This window comes from Neovison vison, chromosome 4, assembly GCF_020171115.1.
Source record: "Neovison vison isolate M4711 chromosome 4, ASM_NN_V1, whole genome shotgun sequence".
NCBI classification, from domain to species: domain Eukaryota; kingdom Metazoa; phylum Chordata; class Mammalia; order Carnivora; family Mustelidae; genus Neogale; species Neogale vison.
In genome coordinates, this window is record NC_058094.1 from 9,808,127 (window position 1) to 9,828,338 (window position 20,212).

General features: G+C 35.9%; 1 protein-coding gene and 1 pseudogene across 2 annotated transcripts in view; one reads left to right on the forward strand and one right to left on the reverse strand.

The window, feature by feature from the left end:
• The window catches only part of EFR3A (EFR3 homolog A), a 117,528-nt gene that overhangs the window by 17,463 nt on the left and 79,853 nt on the right, over nucleotides 1-20,212 (reverse strand). For both annotated transcript variants that reach the window (XM_044244933.1, XM_044244934.1), the window contains 8 exons: nucleotides 17,570-17,684; nucleotides 16,536-16,587; nucleotides 13,509-13,681; nucleotides 12,762-12,837; nucleotides 8,708-8,869; nucleotides 7,912-8,043; nucleotides 6,676-6,743; nucleotides 5,603-5,730 (listed from right to left, as the gene is read on the reverse strand). In XM_044244933.1, coding sequence (XP_044100868.1) covers nucleotides 5,603-5,730; nucleotides 6,676-6,743; nucleotides 7,912-8,043; nucleotides 8,708-8,869; nucleotides 12,762-12,837; nucleotides 13,509-13,681; nucleotides 16,536-16,587; nucleotides 17,570-17,684 — 906 coding nt within the window. The remainder of the gene's footprint in view (nucleotides 1-5,602; nucleotides 5,731-6,675; nucleotides 6,744-7,911; nucleotides 8,044-8,707; nucleotides 8,870-12,761; nucleotides 12,838-13,508; nucleotides 13,682-16,535; nucleotides 16,588-17,569; nucleotides 17,685-20,212) is intronic.
• Nucleotides 18,105-18,297, forward strand: LOC122904191 (annotated as a pseudogene).

Consider the following 20,212-nt stretch of genomic DNA (forward strand, 5'->3'; position numbering starts at 1 on the left):
CATCCATGGTGATAATTAATGCTGGTGATCAAATATGGCTGTTCACCCTCTTTCAAGGCAGAGAGGCCTGCAGTTGCAGCTTCTCTGTGGTTTAGAAGGACTACGTAACTAGTTCTGGCCAATAAAGTACAAGCAGTATTCAGAGAGCAGCTGCTCCGTTAGCCTGGACGATGGAGTATCTGGAATACCATATCTGGAATCTCCATCATTCCAGATACAGATGCTATGAAGCTATGCACAGTTAATTTGAGTAACAATTTACTGCTTTAAACCACTAAGCAACTATGATTGTTTGTTATCACAACTTAACTTAGCCAGGGTTAAATCCTGACACTACTAATATTTGGGGCCAGATAATTCTTGTGGGGTGTGTGTGTGTGTTGTGGGGGGGGGGGTGTATTACAGAATGTTTAGCTTCTACCCACTAGAAGCCAGTAGGGCTACCCCACCTCTCCTTGCCCCACAGTGGTGATAACTAAAAACGTCTTCAGGACTGATAAATGTTTGCTGGCATGGGCAAAATCACCCTCAGATGAGAATCACTGACCCAATCCATCCCAACAGCAGCAATACTACAATGCTACAATACGACCTATATGCCATCATCATTATTTTTTTTTTTTGCCACCATCATATCTTAAGTTTCTTAAAACACTAACCACATCACTCCACCAACCTACCTACTTCTTGATGAATTAAAAAGCCATTCTGGCGTCTCTGATCAGATCTTACCAACAGCAATTTCAACCACTCCCTAATTTATCTAATGTTCAAGTAAAATGTGCTACTCTCCCATCTCTGAGCACGCTTTTGGCCTCCTGCCTTCCATGCTTTTCTACAGAAAAAAACAGAACCCCCTACTGGGAACAGTTTATTACTTGCCCTTCCTTACATCCTCCCACTATATAAATTCTCACATCTTTTAAGGTCTAAATGAGTATTATAACACTTCCTTAAAATTTTAAATATTACTTTAAATATTATTTCCACTTATCCCTCTTTCTTCCAGACACAAAAACTTACTATCAGTTATGACTGATCTTCCCCTATCACTCTTCCATTAATATCACCCTTCAAATATTTCCTGCGCCTTGTACTCAGACATGTAAATTAATACCTTATCTTGGCAATCACAGCAGGAATTCAGTGATAAACTCTCTGCTTTGCACCTACCACACAGGATTCACTTGGATTCTGCTGTAAGAATGCTTGAGGTATGGATGAATACCTATTCAACTGTGACACATCAATACAGATTGCTCTGCTATGGATTTCAGATTGAAAATACTTCATCTCCTGCTTGTGTCTATGACTACAACCTAGACACTGTATCCTTTGCTTCCTCGTGATCATATGCTTTGATATAAATTACCAAACATAATGACATCAATGGAGCTGCTACAAAGTAGTATATGTTCATCCATGCCGACTTGCTTTTATCTTCTAAGCTGGTCAACTGTCAAGGCCTCATCAGAACTCAAAATGAGGAATAATAGCCTGTTTCTCACACACACACAAAAAAGCCAGCATAAAAGGATTTCTAGGGTAACATACAAAGGCTGATGGGTAGCACAGAAGAGTCAGCTTTAAGTCAAAGATAAAACTAAAAGGGGGAAGAGAGACATGAGGGCAGGAAAGGAATCACTGGGTGGCAAAAATCAATGAGAACATACTCCAGAGGAAGTAGATTTAAGAAGATTAAAAATTTTTAAAGGGAAGAAAATAAAGCCTAATGGGAAACTCTAATGTTATATTCTCAGAACTTTATTCTTTTGACCTATACAATCACCTACTTAAAGCAGTTAAGCAGAAAAGCCCAGGTACATCTATAATCAGATATCATGGACATTTACTCGAACATAAGGTTTCTAAAATAGAGCTTATGCACTTAATGCCCTTGGTTCCCATGGGCCACCTGTGTCTTGTTCCTGACCTGCTTTTCCAAGCCTACTGAATTCAGTCTCCGTGGACTATACCATTCTGCTGTCTAGAGAACTGCCTTGTCACCATCTCAGTGTCTGATTTATACAACCTCTGGGGAGACTGTTGTTTCCCACTCTTAAAATTGGCCGGGGTAATCCCAGACACTGCTTGCTGTGCCCTCACCACTTTCCCATCCCTCCTCCTGCTCTGGGATCTGTGTCTGCTATTCACAATGGTGACCATCATCTCTTCTTACTGTTTCTAACTAGAACCTGCAGTTTGGAAACAATTCTTAGAGCTACGCTCATTACAACCTCTGAACTCCCACCCAAATCCATCTCTGACTCTCAGCTGCCTACAAGGCACCCTACTTGGTTGCTCGCTGTCAAAGATACCCAGCAAGAGGCTGATCCCCTAAACTAGCCACTTTTTCCTATTCATCTCTGTTAAAAAAAACTCCATCCTTCTATCATTCAAGATCCAAAACAACATACAGACAATTACATCTGTTTGAAAAAAAAAAAAAAAAAAAAAAAGCAACTGAAGCAGAAAATAGACTCAGCTCTTACCCTCACTGGTGTGCCTTCCACCTAAGCATCCAAGGCAGAAACCAAGACAAATCTTTGGTTTTCTCGGGCTCCCTCATACCAATCAACTGCTTATAAATTCTTTCTTGTAGGTTTTCCTAGAATCTATCCACTTCTCTGTATTCTCACTCAGTGCAGGCCCTGGTCCTCTCTCCTAGAGATTACAAGAGCATTCTAAATGGTTGCTCCGTCTCCACTTTGCTAAAGCACCAACAGAGTAATACTTGAACAATGCTTAACCTGACTTAAAATCATTCCTTGACTACCCAGCATTGCAGAACAGTAAAAACTATGCAACTTCATTTACAATTCCCAACCCTACTCCTCTGATTCAGTCCAAGTACACTAATTTCATACTAATTGCCTGAAGAATCATGTTCTTACCTACATTCATTCTTTCACACATGTCATCACACTTCTGAAAGAAACGCCAAACACCTGCTTCAGGCTCCTCCTAGGAATTGTTTCCTTTGGAAGACATCCCTTGCCCACCAAACCTGGACCAAATGCTCTCCTACCTGCTGCCTGGGATCCCCAAACTTCTCTGATCATGGCCTTGAAGGTCTGCTTTAACGGTCCAGTTATTTGTCCTATCTGGGATAAACTGTGTTATGAATTAGCTTCTTTGCTAATTTTTCTGGAATAAAACTAGTAAAACGCCACCACGGGGGAACTGAGAAAATAGTCACTCAAATCATCTGTGCTTTGTGGTCCACATGAGGAACCCAGTTGAGAAAGACTATCAATTCTGTGAAAGTAGAGACTTCTACCTATTTTGTCCATTCTTGTTTCTATTTGCATAGAAGCTGGAACTGTAAATACTCATAAACATTTAATTATACAAGTTCACTACAGTCACTGACACCTTGATTGGTCTAGCTGAGATATTACTCAGTATTACTGTACCCCTTCATGGAGGAATACTTACCACATGCCTAGACCTACACTATTCACTCAAGTTCTAGGCTGATTAGGGATAAACGAAAAATGCTATACCATCTTACATTTATGGGCCACTTACTATATGTTGGTCACTTACTATATGTTGGTTCAATGAACTTCAGGCACACCACTACCATTATATTTCAATCATGTGTCCATCTTCTCTACCAGATGTTAATCCTTAACATCTTTTTACCCTCAAAATCCACAACAATGTCTGGTTATATAAAAGACACTCAGTGGAGGCTTATGGAATACATGAAAAAAAACAATCTGGATCTGTATGGATGACTCAATAATCTTTATGTACATGGAAAATAGCAGTGTTACCTAGTCAAATTTTTAATTTCCACTTCATTACTCTCATTTTTAAACAAAGATACTACTACTACGTATTAACCTTCAAGGGTTAAATGAGAAAATGAACACAAGTGCTTGTCTCAGTGACTGGCACGGAGTTAATGCATATGAACTGACTGCTAATATTTTCATGATAACAGGTATATGCATGATACACGAGAAACTAAGTATGTTTTGCTTTTTCTTTTGATATAGTCTTCTTAAATCTCTTATTTTTAAAAATGAATATCTGGTGGTTACACAACAACAACAAAAATTTAATAACCAATCAATTATACCATGACGTATCACTATGTCTTCAGAATCTTTCTGCATTAAAGGCAGGATGTATGTACCACAGAGTGATTCTAAACTACTGAATTTTAGAAATCAAAAAAAACCTTATTCAAACTGAGGAATTTCTATGCAGTTACATAATTAAATATATACTGAAATATTCAGAATTCCTCCAGTCAATGATAGAGAAGCACTAAGAATGAGAATATATCTATGTGGGGGGGGGCTGCATAGAGCAAGCCATCTGTTAAAAAAATAAAAAGTACCATAATTTTCATTAAAAAATGTTACTTGTTAAGAGTCCCATCTGTTAAAGAGTTAAAGGAACAGGGTAAAAGGAAACAAGAAGGGTGAAAATACACTACGGCTACTGGGAAGGTAAAGGGAAATAACCAATGAACTTATAACTACATAAAATACAGGCCACTGGCTCCATTTCTAAAAGGCAAATTTTATTAAGCTATTTTTCTAGAGGAAGGTGAGGGAAGGGCAGGCCAAACTGATACTTGGATTTACCTTTGTGCTTGTGCCTGGGTTTATGAGGTTTTCTGCCTGAAGGAAAGAGAGCTAAATCCAAATTATAAGAATGAAATATTTTTAAGGTCTTTTTAAAAAACTGTTTTAAATTACAAAATTGTGCTACTGTTTTGTTTTTAGCTCTTTTATATCCTCAACAAATTCATGAGGTATAGAACATTTCATATTCTAGAACGTAAAAGAAAATGAAAAAGCATTCATTAACATCTCAGAGCATTATGAACTATCATTATAATAAACATGTATGTTTTGGATCCATGTTAAAAAAAAGATAGCTATTTACAAAGACTGTGCTATTTTTAGTGTTTAATCCAGAAAACTACCTAACTCAAACAGTTCTCATATAGTATCCCTAAAGCAAGAACTAGTTCTTCTACCAAATTTAATACTTATACGACCATGAAATGACAATAAAGACATAGGACAGAGAAACTCTGATTTTAGTTGTTAAAGTAAGTACTGAATGCAAAACTCCATGCAGTTTTGCCTTTAAAACAACGCAATTATTTGAGGAAAAGAACAGAAGGAAATACATGGTGCACAGAGGAAAACACATTCTTGAAAGGTCTACAGGCTTTTAAAAGAACAGTCAGGGCTCTTTCCACTGAGAGCAGTTACCTGACATTCAGCTCAGTAGTCACAAATCACTCATTAAACAATTTATATGTATTTCCATAAGTCAAACACAATGTGGGTTAATGAGGAAAGATTTCTATGGGCTTCTCTGTTTGAAGTACACTAATATATCAAGTATAATACTAACAATTACTTAGGGACTCCATTTGCTGATGATAAAATCCATAAGATTTACTAAAGTTTTTCAAGAGCAAAATTTTAAAGTGAAACTAAAACCTCTAAGCATTTGAAAAACTGTGGTAAAGTGTACAAACAATGAATTTTCAATGCTAACTGGGTTAATGGGAAAATTACCGGAAACGTAATCACCAGAGTTGGAGTTCGAGTTACCCTCCTCTTACCTGTTACTTGCGGTACATATGGTACTGACAATCTCTCAACACTATAGCCACTTCCGCCTAGTGACTCTGCAATCTTGTTGGTCAAAAAGTATAAATTTTTGTCATGCTTCTCTAAAGATTTTGGAAGCCTGTCGGGTTGATCAAAACAAAAGTCATTCAGCATTATTTAAATTACTGAGCAAAAATAAGTTAACATGCAGGCATGCTAGATCAAAGCCTAAATATAAGTATATATACAATTTAAACTGTAATTAGTGATAGAAAAATCAGTGTATTTTTGGTGACCAATCTGACTATAAAAACACATGGTATATAGTCCCATATGTTAGGCATTCTGCTGTGATTCTTTCTCCAATAACGTTCCAACGGGGAAGTCAGCCTTTAATTATTCTGTGGGTATTCACACATTAAATGATGAAGAGGACTAAATTCAGCTTTAACCTTCATGCTAATTAAAACTCCAAGAGAAGAAAATCAAACTGCAGCTCAGTGACTGCTAATGAAACGCGTATCAGCCAGTGAAGTGACAGGAAGCACCTGCTCAATCACATGAAGGTCTACTTTCTACTCAAACTCTGATATTATCTTATACTAATGCTTTCACTATTACACTGCTTTTATAACCCCAAAGTCTGCATAAAGTATTGTTCACATATATATTCTTGTTTGAAGAGCAAGGGAGAGTGCAGGTATAATACCGATTTTCCTTAATACAGTCTCTGTCCCACAGTTTTTTGAATGCTGTTACCTATTACTGAAAGTCTTGACCAGGATATTGTATTCTCTTAAGAAATGCTTATTTATAGATGAGAACATGCTATATTTAAGAGATATATCTCCATATTTAAAAAAAGGTTAAGATAATTTTTTTCACCAAAGATCGACTATGTGTGTATATGAGTCTACACTTACATTGTATAAGAACTTTTATAGGAAGGGAAAGAAGTCCGATGCATTTGACAGAAATACAAAATATATGAAAATATGCTAACAACAGTTTACTCCTTTATAATCATCACTGATTGGTTTCTCAAGCCAGTGTCCCTTCCTTAAAATGTAAAGAATTAACATACATGCACTTATCTCTGAAAATATGCTCTGGTAGAAAATAAGGGGCTTCCATAGTTCGGATTTCAATAACCTGAAAGATAGCCAAAAACAAAACAAAACAAAAAAATTAAAACCGTCACTCCTCAGGATTTGGCTCTGAAAACTTGGAAAACTAAAAACACAGGAATTAAACATTTATAAAAATACCAGCACTTTATTTTGGAATTTAAGTTATGTTTAGAGCCCACATGCGAGTTCATTTTATTTTCACACTTATTTTAAAAATTCAGAAGGTAACAAAACTCCGACAATAAAATAAAACATGCAGTAAAAAAAAAGGTATTATATTTAATTGAACCTATTACAAAAGGATAAGAACATGTATTTTCTCAAGTGCCACTACGTTGGAAGCCCCTTGACAAAGCCCAAGGCCGTGAGCACCCTTACTCTCCTCGGCCACCTTCTGTAGCGTGCGTGAGGTCTCAACGCACTTCTGAGGCTGGGCTCCTCTGCGCCACTGTGAGCAACTTAGCGGGGCACTCTGCTTTTGCAACGGCGGGCATCAGACAGATCGTCACCATTTGTCTAATGAATGAATGAGTTCTAGTTCTTGTAATGCACTAAAAGCCTACATTTAAGCATGGACTAAGAGATGTGCTTCAAATTTCTCAGAAAAATGAGGTTCTCCTTGACCAATAATCTTTTAAGAATATAAATTACAGTGGACTTTCTCTGCCAGGTAAGTTAGAGGCTCTGAAATGCATATTAAATTGTGCAAGTAGCTATTGAATGAGTTATTGCTGAGGAAAGTTGAACATAGTTGAACGACACAAGACAAATCTCTAACACATGTTTTCCTGTGAGACCTGGCTCAAGTAGACTGGTTTAAAGCAATAAATGAAATAGTATATAAACTAAAAATAATTTACATACTGAGATTCATAATGGCTTAAAAGGAAAACAACCAGGTAAGAATTCAAATGACATTCTAGAAGAAAACCGTGCATTCCCTGACCACTATACAAAAAAATTCTAATAAAGGAACAGGCATCAAAGAAAATACACACACTAACTGTAGTTTTAGTTTAGTTTCAAAAGAGTTATTACTGAAAAAGTGATGCACACTTTTACAGCAGTATCTTTATAATTTGATACAAAATCATTATAATTTGATAGAAAATTAAAAATACTCAGCAGTGGAGGAAAATCAGCCATTTTTATATAAAAACCAAGTTGAGAGGTATTTTTAAACATCTTACCTTGCTAACATGTTGGCAAAATGCGGGGACAGCTATCATCTGACTTACAAAATTGAGGTACGCCGCAACCAGCGCCATGATCCCACAGCGATGGAACATTGGCAAATTATCCTCATTGATAATCGCACTGTCCTTTAATAAAAAACAAACATGGCTGACAGATCAAGGTCTTAGACTCCATTAGCGTTTTCTCTATGATTATACGGAAAACTATAGGGCGTTTGAAGTGCTGATAAAAATGTTACCTTCTAAGAAGTTGTTTTTTAAAGAATTCTGAAAGGATAATAAATATCCATTTACAGGAGAGTTCAAGCTCTCAAATAGCTCTTTCTTAGGAAAGTCTTTTGGGAGGGGTGGGGGGGTTACACAAATATACACACACATGTGTATATATATATATATATGCACATGTACATATATGTATCTTGCACTCAAATATATATATGATATATGGTCCCATCACATACTGCTCTTTGCACACCCCAATGAGACAGCTACACATGTAATGACTATGTAACGACCCTCTTCTTCACGAGACTGAGAGTATGGGTGGAGGGGCCATGCTGCCCCTCTTTAGAGTACTCCCAGGGCTCTGAGCAAATCTGACACAGAGCTGATGGTCACTCAGTATTTGTTAAAACAATGAGTATGATCATAAACTGAAGTATTTTTCTATTTAACACTAGACACCTCCCTTTTAAAATTCGTGTCCTTGGATAAAGGTAAAGCCACTTTAAAGATGTGTCTAGTTCATTAAAAAAAAAGTTTTGTTCACTGAAAGATGACAAAAGCATACCTGTAAAGCAATAGCTAATCGAATGAGATCAATAACCACTTCCTCATTGGCCAATTCAATAGTTATAAGAGCAAGAGAAGTATAAAGTAGTTCATAGTTTTTCTGAACATTGTCTTCCTCTTTACAGCCCAAATATATGTGCCGATACAATTGTTGCCCATTCTGAAAAGGGAAGTGACATTGAAAAAAGATGATTTTTGCTTTAAAAGTAAATACAGGCAGATTTCATACACATATAACCTCTTACAAAGCAGCTCTTATTACAGAACTTAACATGGAAGAGAAACCTAAGCTAATAATCAGATGGCCAAATTGTATCGTAAGTTATCAACATCAATAAATATGCTAATATACACAACAACAGCTAAGACAGAACTGAAGCATGAACGATAAATAAAAATAGCAGCTGAGAGTTCCAGTGTAAACAATGAAAAGCTTTTAGCGATCATCTGAAAAGACAAAAGCAAATTATAGACTGATTTGGGAAAAGGCTGAAATGGCTGGCAGAGTTATGGGAGATACTTTTGCAATACAGCCTTGGCAATGATAACAAAACAAACATTTGGTTAAGGGGAAATGTACTCAGGCTTTCCTGCCTTTGGAGGCAATCTCCTGTGAGGTGGGTGAGGAGCTCTCCAGGGACGGGCACCTGCAGGTTCCACTATACTTGGGCTATAGTGACCAAAGGCAAGCCTAAAGCCTTATGCAAAGGAGCGGTTACAGAGATACTCCATGGACTGCAAAAGGTTTCCCCCTAAACCAAACTAATCTAAATATATTAACACAGAAAGGAAAAGCCCTTCCTCCAAAGCATTCCGGGGTACAGGTCCAACTACTAAGTGAGAACTAAGAGAAATAAAAATGTGTTTTCCATTTAAAGTCACTATGTGACTTTGTGTGGTTAATTACTATGTGGTAATTAAATCAACCTCTTTCATTGGTTCTCATCACTAATTGCCACAATAATTGATCAGCTGGAATGACCACGAGGACACCTCCGACCTCTGCCCACCCTCAATATGATTTAGCTGGTTAGTGGTGAAGCCCAAGTATTTTTGAAGCACAAAGCTCCCCAGGTCATTCTACTATGCAGGCAGGGTTAAGGCTAGGGGCCTATTCACTCATATGTGGAGGGACTTCAGCTTAACCCCCTGGACCTGTTTCTTAGCAGGTTCACCTTCTTGTTCACTTTAGGGGAAAGGACTGAACAAGACCAACACAATCTTCTGAATCCAGAGTTTGCTTCTCCCAAATGGTTCTATATTTGGGTGTGTAACAATGGTCTGTGTATTGGGCCCTCTCCAACCCTATTCTTGAATCCTATGGTTCCTAAACATCATTAATATTAAAGCTTGCACACATGGGAGCTTAGACGTCAGGTCCCTTAAGTAATTCAAGTTGATTTTGTACCTACTACATACATACCCATCAGGTTAGACAACATTAAAATCTAACTATAGTACATTATAATATAACATAATTATAATATTATATTATAATAAATATAATTATAATACATTAAAATCTTACTATAATAATATAGTGTAAGTTGGTGTGATGACTTCACAAAGTGGTTTGGAATTGTCTGATAAATATGAAAAACCCATTACTTGCCAATGCCTCTCCTGCAGGCCTTAGAGAAATGGGAGTTACATGCAGTACACTACGTGTACAAGAATGTTCACAGCAGCCCGTCTGCAACGATTCAAATGCCCCCAGCAGGATAATGGATAGCTTGTGGTATATTCATGTTATGCAATACTATACGACTACGTATATGAATAAATTTTACCAAAATAGAGCTAAATGAAAGAAAACATAAAAGATCACGTTGTTAACATATGGTTCCTTTCACGCAAAATACAAAAACTGACAAAACTACACTGTATTGTTCAGGGATCGATAGATGTACACTTAGGTGGCAAACTGTAAAGAAAATGAGTCCATTTTCATGAAAGCACGGGGATGACTACCTGCTGTGGATGACATGGAGCTGTGGAGAGACTGGGCATGTGGGGGGCCTACACCATTATTCACTTCAGAGTAATTAAATAACCCATGCATTCCGTATTTCATAATAATTGGTACTTTTTTTTTTTTTGCTAAGAGATTCCCTGAATCGCTGAAACTGTTAACAAGAGCCCTTTCATCTGGCGATATTCTGTGAGGATTATAGCTCTGGGAGAGGAGCCCCGCCAGGTGAGACACAAGATACTGAGCAGCAGCGGCTTCCCCTGTAACTGCCAGTACAGCTTCATTAGAAAAGAAGATGTGAAGGAGCACCTCCCAGTGTAAACGGTGAGGGCCTCCTGCCCCAGGACAGTCTTTCAAACATAGACCTGGTGTCTAAGATATCCCTCTAACATTCAGATGGAGCAATTTTAGACTGGGTAGTACTATCCAAAGGGCAGTTCATCATCCCCTGACTACAGAACCCCAACTTTTTTTTGGTTAGGTCTTTGCTGAAATTTCCATAAGGTGCCAGTTAAAGTTGCCTAAAAAAACCAAACAGCATTTTGACTGATAGGATAAATTCGAATGTAAATGAAAAAGGGTGTCCAATTATAAAGATAAAATTTGATTTTAAAAAAATGAACAGATTGCACCAAAAGAAAAATATACCAAAAAGAACTAGTTTATACTAACAGTAACAAATGCTTAGCCAGTTATTTCAAATTATAAAATCGAAGGATAACTAAATCAGAGAACAACTTTAAGAATTCAAAATTTAACATGGAATAATAATCCAATATTTTGGTTCAACTGGTCCCTTTCAAAATTAGTTGGCTAACAAAATTAAGGAAAGAGAAGGATTATTTCTATCACTGTCATACCAGATAAAATAAAATGAATCCAGTCTCCAAATTCAGTATCACTTAATGTCATTATATAAAGTCAAAACCTACAAGTTAGTTATCAGTGAGTTTTCAATTTTCAAATTTCATTCTACTAATCATGATTAAAAGTTCTTCAGTTATGAGAAATAACTTCTTTCACTAACTGGATAATATAAAGGAATACTAAAAAAAAATAAAAGTTGGAAAGAGCTAGAATGCCTTTGCCCTATTTATTGACCACTTTTTTCATACACAATAGAGCCAAACTTAAAGAATTACTCTGTTCACATTAATTTAGTAAATGTTATTTTATAAATCATTTTTCAAATGAAGTTTTGAAAGTGTGAGGACATCAACTTGAAACACAGCAATCAATAGTAATAGAGCAAAATAAAAGATGGTGACAGGGACAAATCCTGGTCTAGTAATGAGCCAAAAAAGAAAACAGAATACAGATATCTGCACCTGTCTTCCTATGGGGCTCTCTATCTGTTATTCCTTGCAACCCTAAAGACCACGGCTCACTTATCCACCAAGACTGGGATTATCTTGATACCAACTGGCATGTGTGTTGCGGATACTGCCGTATCTCTCAATGCTGAGCTCAGAATCTGGCAAATACTTAGTGCTCAAGCTATGGATGAAGAATACACAGAAAGATTATTCAATATGCTAAATTACTTTGGGTGTCATGATTTTCTAAATTCAGCCACTTGCCAACAGACGTACAAAATTCAACTGATCATAATGAAAATTTGGCTACATATTACGTTTAAGGGCAGAGATCCTGCCTACCTCATCTTTACATCCCAAACAATGACAGAACAATGCCAAATACAAAATAAAAACATAAAACACTCATTATATTTATATGTTTAATGGTGATAAGTATTTTCAAAAACTTGAAGCCATTAAAAGTAGAATCAGTGTGTGCGCCTGGGGTGGAGAAGAGTGCAAGACAGAAATTACAGGAACTTTTTACTCAAAAGAACTCAGAACTATTGCAGCATCCATCCACCAATGATTAAACATAGGCTGGAAGAGACACTGTCAAGAACATCATGGTAATGTGAGAAGGCGAAAGACAGCAGACAGATTTCCAATGGCGCAAAATTCAATAGCTTCCTTTTAAAGTCACAGGATCAATATAGAAACTACTTAACAATTTGAACAGCTATAACTTAGATCATGCCTTATTTTTAAGAAAATCATCCTACCTTTTTCATGAAACTTGTATCTTGTCTACAAATTTTTTCTCTTTTTATCTTTAGGTCAGCTACATCTGGTATTATTCTAGAGACAACATATAATTTTTAATGAGTAGCACATTTAATTATAATATCATGTCTTCTTAGGCAAATCATAGTTATACTTAGGAGTTTGAACAATATAACACATTTCAATGAGCATTTGAAAGAAGCCTGTATGTAATGATACTACTGAATTACCAAGATCAATTAAAAGGAATGCATAAATTCATCTTGACTCCTGTCATTCCAAACTTTAAAGCCAAATCAAAATAAAATTCATGTAACTAGTAACTACTTGTAGATGAGACCTCTGAAAGTACATTAAATGACCTTCAAACATTTGCTATTTTAAAATGTAATAAATTAACTAATACCAATTATTGTTATTATTTTTCCCTTCCAAAGATCTTATTTATTTATTTGACAGACAGAGATCAAGTAGGCAGAGAAGCAGGCAGGGGTGGGGCGGGGCAGGCTTCCTGATGAGCAGAGAGCCAGATGCGGGGCTCGATCCCAGGACCCTGAGATCATGATCTGAGCCGAAGGCAAAGACTTAACCCACTGAGCCACCCAGGCACCCCTATTTAATACCAAATAAATAAAACTTTGAATAAAACTTAAAACTCTTAGATTAAAAAAAATACAATACTTGAATACATTAATGTGGGAATTTAAAAACATTATCACTAAGTCTATTTCAAAATGGCCCAATACCTGATCCCTCGAAGTTTTGCCCTATTGTCATGGCGATCCATGAGATTGTGCATGACTTCCAAGACTAACTGTCTCAGTTCATAGTCTTCCATGAGAGATGGTGATAACAAAGGATCCAGAAAAGATCCAGGCAGTGCAGTAACAATGGTCTTTGCTTTGTATCCAGAGGTCACCTGATCATGGGGAGGAAAAACAAACAAAAAGCCTTTGTCATGAGTCCTTCTTCAGTAAAATTCACAAACCAATTTATAAAAACCATAAACTTAGAGGAACAGCAAGTATGAACATAAGCCTGAATGAAAAACAAGAAGGAAAATTATAAGGTAATGAGGATTTTAGGACACCTGGGTGACACAGTCGGGTTAAGTGTCTGACTCGTGGTTTCTGCTCAGGTCATGATATCAGGGTCACGAGATGGAGCCCCACATCAGCCTCCATGCTCAGTGTGGAATCTGCTTAAGACTCGCCCTCCTTGTCCTTCTCCTTCTACCCCTCCCCACAGTGCTTTCCCTCTAAAATAAACAAATAAATCTTTTTAAAAAAGTAATGAGGATTTTAATTTGCAAAAACATAATAAAGAGAATAAAATTAATAAAAGCACATATTTATTGTGCGCCAGGCACAGTCTAGGTACTGTATGAATATTAACTTCCTCTTTACCACATCCCTATGAGGTGAGCATCAGTGTATATCTCCATTTTGTAATAGAAAAGAGGCTCAGAGAGGTCAAGAATCTGTGGCATAGGTAGTCAGTACTAACTGGACACAAGGTATTAGGTAGCAAATAGTACAGTACAGGTAAGAACTAAAATTTTTTAACTTAAATTGTCAAATTCTTTTAAAGTAAGCAGTTTGGGTTAATAGGAATACATTTTTAATCTGGAAATCTGTACTTTATTCATTACTTGATTTGACATTTCTGAATATATCCCTATCCTCTAAATTTAAAGCTTTTAAAAAACATATATGTATATGCTATTAAGCATTTTGACCATACCACAAAGACATTTATTCAGGTGACTCTGGTATAATTAGGAGAGACAAGATGATTTACTCAGGGTATTTGTTTAATTAAAAGGCTTAGAAACAAAAGAATTTCAGGTGGAGAGTCTTTATTTATCAGGGTTACAAGCAAATATGGGTATTTATATTTGGGCACTTATTACAGGATCGAGGTGATTTTAAGTGAGCAAGAAAATTGGTTAGGACAATTGGTACCTGCCTAGAAGAGTTAAAAATATATCTAAGTCTCACAGCACATACAAAAGTAAACTTCAAATATCTAGCTATGGAAAGCCAAATTCTAAAAACTTTTGTAAAAAAATATAAGCAAAATGTGCTCATAAGAATAGGCAAATTTGCGACGATGTGGATGGAACTAGAGGGTATTATGCTTAGCGAAATAAGTCAATCAGAGAAAGACAACTATCATATGATCTCCCTGATATGAGGAAGTGGAGATGCAACGTGGGAGGTTTGGGGGGTAGGAAAAGAATAAAAGAAAGAAAATGGGATCGGGAGGGAGATAACCTCTCAATCTCACAAAACAAACTGAGGGTTGCTGGGGGGAGGGGGGTTAGGAGAGGGTGGTGGGGTTATGGACACTGGGGAGGATATGTGCTACGGTGAGTGCTGTGAAATGTGTAAACCTGGCGATTCACATACCTGTACCCCTGGGGATAAAAATACATTATATGTTTATTAAAAATTTTAAAATTAATTTAAAAAAAGAATAGGCCAAAGTTCTTAAACAAGATAAAATAAAAAAGCATAAAATACATATGAAGGACTGATTAATCTGACTATATTATATTTAAACTTCTGTATAGCAAATACCATAACCAGAATTAACTATGAAACACAAAATCCCTAGGTATGAAATATTTAAAAAAAAAAAGGGGGGGGGTCACCTGGGTGGCTCAGTTGGTTAAGCATCTTCCTTCAATTCAGTTATAGTTTTGGGGTCCTAGGATTGGGCCCCACATCAGGCTCCCCACTCAGCGAGGAGTCTGCTTCCTCCTCTGCCCTCCATCCACAACCCCTCCACGTTCTGCCTGCTTACTCTCTCTCATGCTCTCTACCGAGTAAATAAAACCTGGTTGTTTTTTTTTAAAAGGGATCATGTACAAAAAAGATTTCCTAAAAGAAATTTTAAAGATCTTTAAATATTTGGAAAGGACACACATTCCAAATCATTAGCTCCTACTTTGTTCTTGGCGCTATACTAGATATAGTTAAGATATAGTTAAATCAAAGATGAAAATGATTACTGTAAAAGAACCAGAGGGCTTGACATTTTAGGTATGCTTTTCCTTTTTGTCTATTTATAGTTAAATTATTTTCAAAAGGAGAAGTCATTATTTGGTCAGTGTATGAAGGAAATAGCATGATCTGTACAAAGAAAATGGTTTCCCATCCAAATTCCAGTCTTCATCTTATTGACCGTGGTGAACCTCTTCCCCTCCTTCCACTCCATGTGTCTGAGCCTAGGCATCTTTCTGTATAAAACATAACACTTTCTATCCTCTGTATATGTCAATCATTATGAAGATCAAGTAAGATGACACAAGTGAGGAATAAACAGTAAAAGAATAAAATATTTAAGTGAATAAGCCATAGAAAAAAAAGCTAACCATAAACAGTATCTTACAATATAGAAAAACCAGATCACATGAAGTTATTCGTTCCTCTTCAGTAATAAAGTTTATTCTTCACTTATTTTATCTTATTTTTTTTAAGATTTTATTTATTTATATGGCAGAGAGATCACAAGTAGGCAGAGAGGCAGGCAAAGGAGGAGGGAGAAGCAGGCTCCCTGCTGAGCAGAGAGCCCGATGCGGTACTCAATCCCAGGACCCTGAGATCACAACCCGAGCCGAAGTCAGAGGCTTCAACCCCCTGAGCCATTCAGGTGCCCCTATTCCTCACTTATCTTTTTTTTTTTTTTAAATTAATTTATTTATTTTCAGCATAACAGTATTCATTATTTTTTCACCACACCCAGTTCACTTATCTTAAATGACTTACCATAAGTAAAGATCTCAGCAACATTATCTGAATCCTCCTGGTTCCCAAATCCCTAAGATATATAAAATATTAGTATTATCTTATTGATCGTAATTAACATTGACATTATTTCATTTACTTATAAAACTACTTGATTTTAAAATTCTATTCATTTTGATTAAATAGATTGTTTCCATACTAGCTAAAGTCATGGCTCACTTTATACTCATCAATTTCATATGAATTTAAGAGTTATATGTAAGAAACAAACAAAAATTCAAACAAAAAGTTAAAAAGCTATTGGCTCTCAAAGAGAACAGATCTACAAATTTAATGATGTGAAAATTCAGTAATTCAATCATGAACACACAATGAAACAACCCCATTTTAAAGACGCCATAAGAATATATTTACCATGAATATAATTGACATAGTATCTATTTTACATTTATCAATATACAGACAATTTTTTAAAAAACTAACAAATGGAAAAGGGTTATTTAATTAGTGTCACAGAAATATAAATCAAATAAGACTATCATTTCTTTACAAAATTAAAAACACACAAAAGTATTTCTAAACTAAAGCCTTAAGCATGTTTAAAATGAGGGAGCCAAAACAGATCTTTAAAACCGCTTTCAGTTCTAGAATTCTAGGAATAAGTCAACATTCTGGCAAAACTAAGTTTAAAATTTTAAATTTCCTATACAATTTTTAAGATTTTTATAGGAAACTTGAAGCTTTACCCTACCTTAGTATGTATACATAGGAGAATGTCCAGGCCAAATAAACCTTCAACCCAGTCATTTTAAGACACAGAAAATTTGAGAATTTACAATATACTGAAAACTGATTCTAAAATCAAGCAATGTTGATACAACTGCTTAGCAATGCAGTGCCATAAAAACAATTCCATAGGATTTTTATTACAAAAGATTAAAAAATTAAAACATAAAAAAAGAAAATAAAATATATTACAACATTAAGATGAAATTTAATCCAGGATTACATTAAGATTTATAGTTTGAGAGCACAGGAAAACTACATATGCATACCCTAGTTGACTGATATCCAAAGTATGGGTGGATGTTCCAAAAACGGGTACTTTCCCCATAATGAACATCATTATTTCTGACCTCTGATAATCTGGTAGGTTACTTCCAAAAAATCCTATGAAAATATTAGGAAAAAGTTAAGATAAATTTTACAAGTTGAAATTTTATTTTTCCATAATACTCAATCATAATGTATTTTTTTTTAAAGATTTTTATTTATTTATTTGACAGACAGAGATCACAAGTAGGCAGAGAGGCAGGCAGAGAGAGAGAGAGAGGGAAGCAGGCTCCCCGCTGAGCAGAGAGCCTGATGTGGGGCTCGATCCCAGGACCCTGAGATCATGACCTGAGCCGAAGGCAGCGCCTTAACCCACTGAGCCACCCAGGCGCCCAATCATAATGTATTTTTAACCAAAGCTTTCAACGTGTGGTAAAACGGTGTCTTTAAGTTACATACGTAACTCTAACGTCCTTTTCTGTTAGCTTATTTACTGGCCGCACGCGCCCCTGTGCTCCTTGTAGCCATGCCGGCTGAACTGAAGAAATGATGGGCTTTCTGCTCATGGCCAGGTGAAAGGATGCTACACCCGGCAATATCAAGAGAAGTAAGGATAACATGAAGTCTTAAAGCTCAGTGCAGCGGATACCTTTATAGCTCAGTCATCACAAAGACAGAGAAACTATAGCAGTCCCTGCCCCCAGGTTTGGCAGTGAAGGAGCTGAAATGAACGTGGCACAGTGATTTGAACTGTATTAAAATTTTAAAAATTCAAAAAACAAAACTCTAAACAGATATTCTAATTTCTTCTGTTCATTTACTCATATATAAGATGTATATAACAGATTAATACTTGATAAAATAATACATGTCTAAAAATCTTTTGCAGATGGTTTATAATTTATAAAAATCTTTTGCATATGGCAAACCATAAAAAATTTGGGTTGGACTTTTAGAAAAGGGAAAAAAAAAATCAACCCCTCGGTAGCATTTCTGATGAAACTCTTTTTCACATATTGTCAGCCCCAATTTTTGTTCTGGTAAGGAAGTCAGAAATTGGGCCATATTTTGGTGAATAGGTCAATAATTAGGTCACTATTTTGGCTTCAATTGCTGAAATATTGTAAAATCTCATTACAATGAGCCAGGTTTACTGTCTAACCCAATGGGTTAGTTAAATGTATTATTCAACTAATGCAAAAAAACCACAAAACCTTACTTACTTGTCATTTTTCTCACGTACTCTTACGTCTTCTGGATATTTTAAATTTATCTGCTCTAGCCTTTAATGGTTTACTTCCTAGTCTAGAAGATCTAGAACATTAAATTTTCTCTTACTCAAACCTCAAACTGTCGTTTCTTTGAAAGATCAGAACAGGTATCGAATTATGCTGATTTTGTTCATTTCTTAAAATGCAATATGATCAGTATAAAAAACTCATTTTTAATATTTAAGAATAAATTAGTTTTTCAATTTAACTCTTAAGCTTCTATGATTGGAATTAATAATCTATGCAAACTCAAATTGTTCTATTTATCATTGATTGGACCTGGGAATAAAAGTCACTTTCCCTTATCGCACACTTCAGTAATCAAAAATCTCATGATCTTTTTTTTTTTAATAAGGAAACTATAAACCTCTATCTTTCATGAATACAGATGCAAAATTTCCAACAGATTAGCATCTCAAATTCAACAACGTACAAAAATTTTATGCCACAAACATATGAAAAATCTCATGATCCTAACATTACACAATCCACGTAAAGCATACTATTCTAACTAACACTTCAGAAGCACTATCGATGGGGTTAAGAAACTACTTTTTACTGGGATCCTCAAAATAACCATATGAGTCTAGGAATAATTTTTTATTAACCTCAGTTGCCTCTTGTGGAAATGTGGATTAGAGAGGTTAATAGCTCAAACCAAAAAACCACACAGCTAAGAGTTAGGCCTGAGGTGAAGGCTATTCATTTCCAAAGCCTATGTTATTATTACCCTCTCCTTCCTCCCTGTAAGGTACTTTCAACTTTGCAAGAACCCAATTAGATATGTTGCTAATCACCATGCAAAACTAGACACTGGTTTTCTGTTCCAAGCAAGCCAGTTATTACCACGAAGGCACAGGTTTCCAACATAATCAACTGCGAGGACAGCCCTGAAGGGAGTTAATTTTCTGCAGGTTTGTACTCGAACCACTGAGTGAAGGTGCTGAAGAGCCTCCCTCACCCTGACTGCGAAGAAAGAAAGAATACTGCAGGGGGCTAAGTTCTTGATTACTGTTAAAAAAAAGAATTTGGCCAATAGCCTTGTGCTGTCAAGTGCCAAAGGCATAGCTGCGCTGCTCCCTACTCTGCCAGCGGTATCTACGTGATCTAGTAACTACCAGAGTACTGAGAATTTCTAAAATACTGAGGAAATCAGAAGGGTGACTAAATAAAAATCTTACTCACTGTGCCACACTGCCCTTCTTTTCTCTCATGTTTTAATTTTTCACATGTTATTTTGAATGTGTTATGTCACAGAAATATTGCTTAAGCCTGTTATATCTATATTTATATTATAAAAATATATTAACTAAAATAAATAAATATAAAATAAATTAATTAAATGTTCTGGAATGAAAGAGTACCACTGTATTA